Here is an 8,261-nt window from a genome sequence, read left to right as displayed (position 1 = left end):
AAAGTTGATACTTTTTTTTAATTTGAATAGTCAATTCTGACCAGATTCCGTTATCGAATTATATATGAATATGATCAGTTGTGCATAAAAAAGTGCTACATGGTCGATAGGCAATATGTGAACAAAAAATCAAAAAAGACCTAAATTGAATTGAAATCGGCATAAATCTGAAAAAGACGAGCCAACTAAAATTGAGGCGAAATCATAATCCAAAAATTAAAAACCAATCAGATTTTAGATGATTCAATTACGGTTATAAATTCAAACTGAACCGATTATTTATTCGAAAATCAAGCCAAACCGACCATACTCTTCCCGAGCAACAGAGCAGGACTCTAGCTCTATCCCCTGCAAATTTGAATTATTAGAATGGATTTTATACGACAGAGCAGTAGATGAGGCAAGAAGTGTAGGACAAAATAGGAATGGTCCATAAACAGAATTAACTGTACAAATGTAGCAGCAGCAACATATAAAAAATGAGGAGGACCATGAATATGGTGGACCAAAAAAATCCGAAAGAAGAATAAAAAGAAAGCTACTTTAGTTAATCATCTGTTTAGTCTGGCTGACAAGTCTGTGAGTTTAAATTTGTAATGTCACATTTCACCATCCCCACCACCCCCTATGTCATCCTTACTGCAATTCAGCTTCCTTGCCGCTGCACCACAACATTTACTCATTTTTATTATAATACCTCGGTTTCTTGGGAATTCTGTAGCTATATTATTTATACGTATTTCGAGACTTAAAATATTGATTTATAAAATTTTTTAAATAAAAATTTAAACATAAAATTTAAATTCAGAAAATAAATTAAAAAATATTATGCACTTATGTTTTAAAGGAGTATTGAAAAGTGTGTCAAAAAATAATATATAAAGAGATTTTCTATGATGCAATAGTTACTAACTCCCATATAAATGGACTCTTCTTATTGATGGTTGAATAATAAATGTTAATGGCCCCCTCATTCACATCAATTCCACCAATTAAAAGAGCTCATTTTTATTGAAGTTAGTGACCAGAAAGGGACAAAAAGAGTACGTCTCGTTTAGAAAAATAAGGTCGACAATGATGTTGAACATTGCAATTTGCAGGTCTTAATTCAAGTCTCAGGGGGTTATCTGAACAGAAGATCAACAAAATTGAAAATAAAAAATAATGAGGCATGAGGTATATACAGAATAGAACAGAAGAGGCATGTGATGGGAGAAAAGCCAAGAATGCGGATAGAGGGGAGGGGACCTCTGCCAATTTATCAAAAGAGTTGAACAGATAAGTCCTAGTACACTTTTGTCTCCATACTCCTCAGACCTAGTTGCAGTTGCAGTAAATCTTTGATCTCATCATTCATCATATTATTGTGCATGTCACTTCATCTTTCTATCTCTATTCTTTCAACCACAAGCCTTCTTTAAAGAATTTCATTGTTCATAGGTTTTTCAATGCAATCAGAAATACTTCATACTTGATCAAATTAGTAGTAGTAACTTAATAGAAAGCATCAGGGATGTATATAAGGAAGCCATAAGGTTATACTAAGTTTACTAACATAAGAAGTTCAGCTGGTACTACATAAGGTTATAACATAAAAGAGCTAATGCCATTGTCTGAAGCAGGCATACAGAGTTTAGTAATAGCCAAGTCTGATATATTAGGGTGCTACATTCTAAACAAATGACCAATTTAAGAACATGAAAGCTAGGCAGTGACTGGAGTTATCGTCGGCCAGAACTTTCCAAGCTATGGCCTGATCGTAAGAGATTGGTCTGCCCATGCTCGAAACACATATTCCTGCCGGGAGATAAGCAAACCCCTGCAATAAATTAGGGATGTGAGTTGAGATTTTGAGAACCCGAATACAAAGCCTTGAGAGGAAAATTTCAGTATGTACGAATAAAGAAAAACATAACAATGAAAGAGGTAAGCATCATAAGCTATTGATACTCTTACCTGTTGCATGATCTTCGAAAATTCAGAAAGAAGAACCTTCCTACCAGCTTCATCAAGAACCTTGTCAAGCATTATGTCCTGAAGGGACACAAGTGTAGTCTCAAGCATGTCAAGACCGGCCTGGTTTGCAAAAGTGAAGACCGGTGATATCTGCATTTCATCATTTTCAGTCTGTTAGGCTTAAAGTTTGGCAAGTTTAATCATTAAAGTCCCTGCCTAATTGAGTAGAAGGCTAATATATATCACTGGGAGATTGGAGAAAGAAAAGGGTAATTTAAAGTTGCAATGAGATATCCTTTACATTTGTTTTCACTGAACAGCACAGGATCGCATCGGAATGATTCCAAAGTTGTTTCAACACTGCGTCGCCCACTCGAGAGTCTACTTGCAGGAGATCAGTCCCAATGTGAATCCTAATAAGAAAAGCAGTATACAAGTAATCACGAAGAAGATTGAGGAAAGAATGTTGGTTTAAAGATAATTTAACAAACAAATCCTTATCAACATCAGTTGGTTGCAAAAACTTGTGAAACACAAAGCACACTCCTTCAGACTTCAGATAACGGTATCATGAAACAATAATCAGTAGATAAAAATATTCTAACTCACATGTAACAGCACATCAGGTGGTTAATTGTGGTTATTACCTATAGCTCCTGCAAATCCAACGTGACAGTGTGAGAGCCTCAGGAGAACCAGGTAGTTGTTTTGGGCCCAAATGGGTGTTTAGCCGTGAAGGTGCAATAGCCATTGCAACCCTCTGGACGGAACTTACAACAGTACGCACATACTGACGAGCCATAACGGTTACGTTGTCCCTCGAGTGGTTCTCGTAAGTGAACTGGAAAGCAATAGTCAGCACAGAGCGAACATTATAACTGTTCAAATCAGCTTCCCCAGGAGGGCGTGCACCCCCAGATCCCACTTCCAGTGTAGAAGCCAAATCCAATGTTCTATTCACACTAGGCTTGTCCTGCAATTACAAAAACATGAACACACACTCTTCGAGGGGATAAAAAACCAGATTAAACCAGGTCCTTCCTATGAGGCCTTTTTTGAGGTCAACTCATTATTTGATTAAAAAATAGTTAAAACCGAGTCAGAGATGTCACTGAACTGATTTAGGATCTAGGGGTATCACACGAAAGCCAGATGGCAGCAACGGCGCATCATCAGCACATGTTTCGTCAATTGGTGCAAAGACAAGCTGGGCACAGCCACCTGCAGCATTCTCATCAAGCCCACTGCAAAGCTGTTGTAAATAATATAAGTAAATTTCCCCACAAGAAAAAAAAACCAGTTGAATACCAAGCTTATTATCATGTCAAGCATTGTAAGATAAATCTTACTTGCAATAGATACATATCACGTGACAAAGCTAGGTCCTCTGGGGAAAAAGCATGACCCTCCAGCCGAACCACCTCCAGAAACTATGAGAAACAGTCAGAATTACACCAGGATGGCTTTAGAAGTGATGAAGAATACATCTATGAAATACAAAACTGAAAAATTATGTAGTGTTTACCTCTTCATGTTCCACGGTATGAGCAAGAGGCAAAATGACCTGGGTACCAGGGAAACCACCAGGTCTGGCATAGGGAATGGCATAAGGACTTGCTTTTAGAGATGCAGCAGAGTAAGCATCAACTGCATAGTCAGCCCATTCTGATCGGTGCTCCCTTAAGAAACGAACTAGCAGAGCTGGGGGTACATCCTGCACAACCACAAAAATAGTTAGCAATTTTGATGAAAGTTTCTTTTGGAATGATATAATGAAGGACCGTGATTTAATTAAAGGAAGCAAAATTGGTAAATTACAAAGTACCTGAAGAAGCATCGATGCTTTTGCACAGAGCACTCCTCCATATGTCGGCAACATTGTCAATGCGTTATTATACTGGGAACCAACAAATTTTGCTGGATTCGAGTTAATGGCAATAGTTACATCCTCCACGCCGTCACTACCCAAAATCGACCAACCATCATCAAGAAACCCATTCACAGCAACGTTAAAACCCCTGTGATTCATATCCATTTAATTTTAGCTAAAAGGCAATAGTAAGATATAATTATTACTCCATAAAATAAAATCATGCAATGAATTTGCTGGTCTAAGTTTCAAACTTAGAATCAGCTTGTAGGTCTTCAAACACAACAAATTATTGCTATGATTTTATTAGACATTGAGTAAAGCTTTACCTGCAGAGTCTTTGACTGAACGTTCTTAAAACAGCTGGCTGCCGCCCACCAGTATACTGAATTTCTCCACTTGCCTCCTGTGCAATTTGTCGTATGTGTCGCAAAGACTGCAAAAATTATCAAGAACAAAATTTAAATAGAATTTCCGACATGATAATGTGAACTTTAGGATGAATGATCTTACTGCCATGGTCATCTTCTGAGCAAGTATTCTCGATGATTCATACAGAGGCCTTAGAACTTCAGGCACACTCCAAGGCTAAAAACGCAAAGAAGTCATTGCATAAGGAAATTGAGCAGTAGACAACAAAAAGGAGAACTGTAAAATCATTTATGACGACTTACATCCAGATCGATGTGATCAACAATGTTAATGATAGAGCCTCCACCATCACAAGGTCTAATAAGATAGCCACTAGGTAACATATCAGCTCTTACGAAACATGTAGCAGGTGGCCCGGGTGGACCACCAGTTGAAGATGTCAAAGACCTCTCACATATCTGCAAATTTTGATTCCCATCAGTGTTGGACCAAAGTAACGAAACTAACAATAAACTTCGTAAAAGAATGACCTAAAACTAATGCTTACAACTTACCACAAGACTGCCATCTTCCAAATTTGTAGTATATCTCAATGTCCAAAAGTCTCTAGCCGATGCCAGTGTTGTAGGTGCATACGTCTGAGAGAACAATTCAAATCATAAAAATCTTGCTTTTATAAACTATACATAGAGATATAATTTTGAGTATCAAGTAGCTATATAGCTTGAGACACTTCATCACGATGCAAACCTGCATATATATGAGCTCTATTCTTCCTCCATTCCCAGTAGGAATGACACTCAATACATCAAGGCAACGGCAATCGCGGAACCAAGATGGACGATCTTTAAGGATTTCAGCGACCTAAAACAAAATAGGTGCTCATAACTCTACGATGAACACCAAAAAAAATTTTTCTGCCACAAAATTGACCTAGAAAAGAAGCAAAATAGAAGCTCAAAGAATTGAAGATATCTACCTTTGTGGGCTCTAGACTCACAAGACCGCAGGCTCGTGCTGCTATCCCACTACAATTGCGAGAAACGGCAACGATGCCAATTGAATCCGGACCAGGCTGCAAAAGAAATATTGTTAAGAAGATATTGAATAAATGATAATATAACGGCACTTTGCTCTGAGACAAAGTAAAACTACGAATCAAACACGCACAAATCATTCCTGAGAATCTGCGAGAATACTACTTATCGGTATGAAAAAGTTGCTTATACCTTCATCCCAATCATCTGCACCCAGTCGACAGCAGTTCCAGTAGCCTTGGAGAGGAACTCTGCCAGGGTCTCCTCAGCAATTGCGAGAAGACTACAAACAACAACAAAAAATTAAGCTATCAAACAGACAAGTACATAAAATAAGTAAAGTCAAACACATAGATAAATCATAATTACCCAGCCGGGCTGTTAGCATCCCTTTGTGGGTGCTGAGGAGTTGGGTTTTGTTGTTGTTGCTGACCACTTACGACCACAGACTCACAGCTAGTGTCAGTGGTCGTCGCTGATGGCTGTCAAAATTCAAGTAATTAGATTTTGTTCAAGTAAAAAAGACGACGGTGAATTACTACATGATTTTTTTTAATATACTGAATCGTCTTTAAGTTCTAAATATTAGTACGTTGCACTAAAGCATTCAATGACACAGTGATAACATGGTCACTAAATGAGAGGTGATATGCGTGAGGGATCAAGTACATATACATTTTACATAACTGATTGCATAAATTAAAGTTTAATACACAAATACAAGAGAGGTGTTTTGAAAACAGAGATGCTTACAGTGTGCACTAGTTGGGTGCGCATGTAGCCATTCTCATAAACCAAATGAGACACCTGCTTTTGCAACCGATCATTTTCTTCCATCAGTAGCTTGTTCATTGCAGTCAGCTTCCTGTTTACAGTCTGAAGACGAGATGCTTCCTTCCTTTGTTTCTCCCGGCATCTTAAAAAATATATCTAATTAGTATTAAAATTCACTATTTGCTACATTTTAGACATCTTCTACCTAGATGACCCATACAAGTCTGGGCAGACAACAGGGAAGTTAGCAGAAGTTTATACATGGAAGACTGAATCAATTTAAAGCAATCTAATTATGATTTGTTTGATCAACTTATTTCTCAGTTTTGAAAGCATAAATCCTGAAACATGAAATCAACTGACTTCAACAAATAACATGCATTTCCTTTGGTACTCATAAGATGCTGGTAGAATCAACAAAAATATTCATCTTATATACATTTATGTAACACACATCTCCTTAAATCAATAATTTGATATCATTATTAACCCGGATAGGGAGAACAATATTAAAAACCTTATAACATACAAGAGAAAGAACCTCAAAAATGAGTCAGTAGTAAAAGAACTTTAAATTTAGTCTAATGAAGATTAACCAAGGTACTAAAATAATTAGTGATAAGTTTTAAGGTCAAATCTAAACAATATTAAGATATCAAAGCATTTAACTATTAATATGTCAGCTTAGTGACTTGTACTGTTTTTACTGAAAGATTCCATAGCTCTTTAATTAAAGGTAGAACATAGTTGTACAAGTACATGCAAGGTAGCAGGGAGTCCAGATATAATCCTGCCTTTTTCAATCAGGTTATGATTCTGGTATTTCTGTATTTGTTTTATAAAACAAGGAATCTTGACCTAAAAGTGTTAAGCATTTGAGGGCACTATCCCAAAATAAGTTTCTAATAAAATTATTGCTAAAATAAAATAACTGTAAGCCACTCATAAAAACAAGCAGTAGAAACAAGATCAGCAATTATGAATAGCAAAAGTCATCACCTTTCTATCAGGCGTCAACATGAATATTTTGGAAACATTCATCAACATATTGTTCTTCAAAATATATTAATCCCAGAAAATTCAATAAAGTAATAAACATTCACAAAACAGCTACTAAATCTCAAGACCTTGAAAAGACACAAACAAATACACTCACACACACAATAACAACTCAAAATGAGAGTGAGTTTAAAAGGGTAATGAGAAAAAGTGTATATATATACCTGCGGTTCTGAAACCAGACTTTGATCTGTTTAGGTTCAATATTAGAGAGAATAGGACACTCTCTAATAAGCTGTTGTCTTCTCAAAGAAGTTGGTTTTGGACATTCTGTATACACTCTCTCCAATGCTTCAACTTGCTCTGGCGTATATCTCACATACTTACTTGAATCCATTTGTTCTTCTCTATGCATACTAAGTGCCATCTTTATAACAACTAATCAAACAAACTTGTAAAAACTTCTTAGCTACAAGCAACTAAAGGTAACTAGTAATCTGCAGGCTCTCTATCTCTCTTATCCAAGAGAGCCTACTCTCATCACTCATCAAGAACTTTTGTGGTTTGAGAATTTAGAAGGTTTCTGGAAAAACCCAGCTGCAAAATGTAGGATTTTCTTGAAAATGAAACTTTTTTAGTGTGTGAAGTTTAAAAAGAAAACACAAAGGTTAAAGAGAGAGATAGAGACTAGGGAGATATATAGAGAAAGTGTAGGGGAAGGAGAGAGAGAGAGAGCTATAATTATGATGAGGGTGCTGTGCTGCATGTATATACTGTATGTATAGATGTAGCTTTAAATTGAAGGCAGGCCAAGACAGAAATTTTGGGGGACAGTAAAGGAGTTACCTTTTTCTTGCTTTTTTCTGTTTTTCTCTCTAGATTTATAAAGAAACTGGTCTTTCTTTCTCTCTCTACAGATGTCATGTGATGTATGTGTGTGTATGATGTTGTAATGCCATGGATGGATGTTATGAAGATGCATGAGTTTGTGATATGTATCATATGTATTTGTATGTGTTTATCTGTTGGGGATGAAGCCAAACTGTACTTACATGCATGCCAAGCGTGAGGACTGAGGAGGGACAAACTTTTAGAAAGAAATTCTAGAGATATCTAGTTGGAATATTGCATGCTTAATACAGATTTAATATAGTATTTTTTTTACAAAGTCTATTACATGTTTAAGATTTAACAAATTAAATGTAATGTATATGCTTTATCATAAAATTATTTTGTCAATTGTTGCATATGTA

General features: G+C 36.4%; 1 protein-coding gene across 1 annotated transcript; it reads right to left on the bottom strand.

The window, feature by feature from the left end:
* Nucleotides 1–1,514: 1,514 nt before the first annotated feature.
* LOC141672257 (homeobox-leucine zipper protein ATHB-14-like) lies at nucleotides 1,515–7,836 on the bottom strand. The gene is made up of 18 exons (XM_074478814.1): nucleotides 7,233–7,836; nucleotides 5,989–6,151; nucleotides 5,605–5,717; nucleotides 5,428–5,518; nucleotides 5,178–5,273; nucleotides 4,949–5,062; nucleotides 4,753–4,836; nucleotides 4,501–4,656; nucleotides 4,340–4,414; nucleotides 4,156–4,262; nucleotides 3,782–3,974; nucleotides 3,482–3,670; nucleotides 3,306–3,386; nucleotides 3,074–3,208; nucleotides 2,604–2,929; nucleotides 2,258–2,369; nucleotides 1,957–2,106; nucleotides 1,515–1,819 (listed from the first exon to the last, which is right to left on the bottom strand). The coding sequence occupies exons 1-18, from the start codon at nucleotides 7,433–7,435 to the stop codon at nucleotides 1,673–1,675; spliced, it is 2,535 nt and encodes an 844-aa protein (XP_074334915.1). The 5' UTR covers nucleotides 7,436–7,836; the 3' UTR covers nucleotides 1,515–1,672.
* Between the last annotated feature and the right edge of the window lie 425 nt (nucleotides 7,837–8,261).

The sequence above is a fragment of the Apium graveolens genome, chromosome 7 (genome assembly GCF_009905375.1).
Source record: "Apium graveolens cultivar Ventura chromosome 7, ASM990537v1, whole genome shotgun sequence".
In the NCBI taxonomy this organism is placed as follows: Eukaryota; Viridiplantae; Streptophyta; class Magnoliopsida; order Apiales; family Apiaceae; genus Apium; species Apium graveolens.
This window is presented reverse-complemented; position numbering and strand designations above follow the sequence as displayed.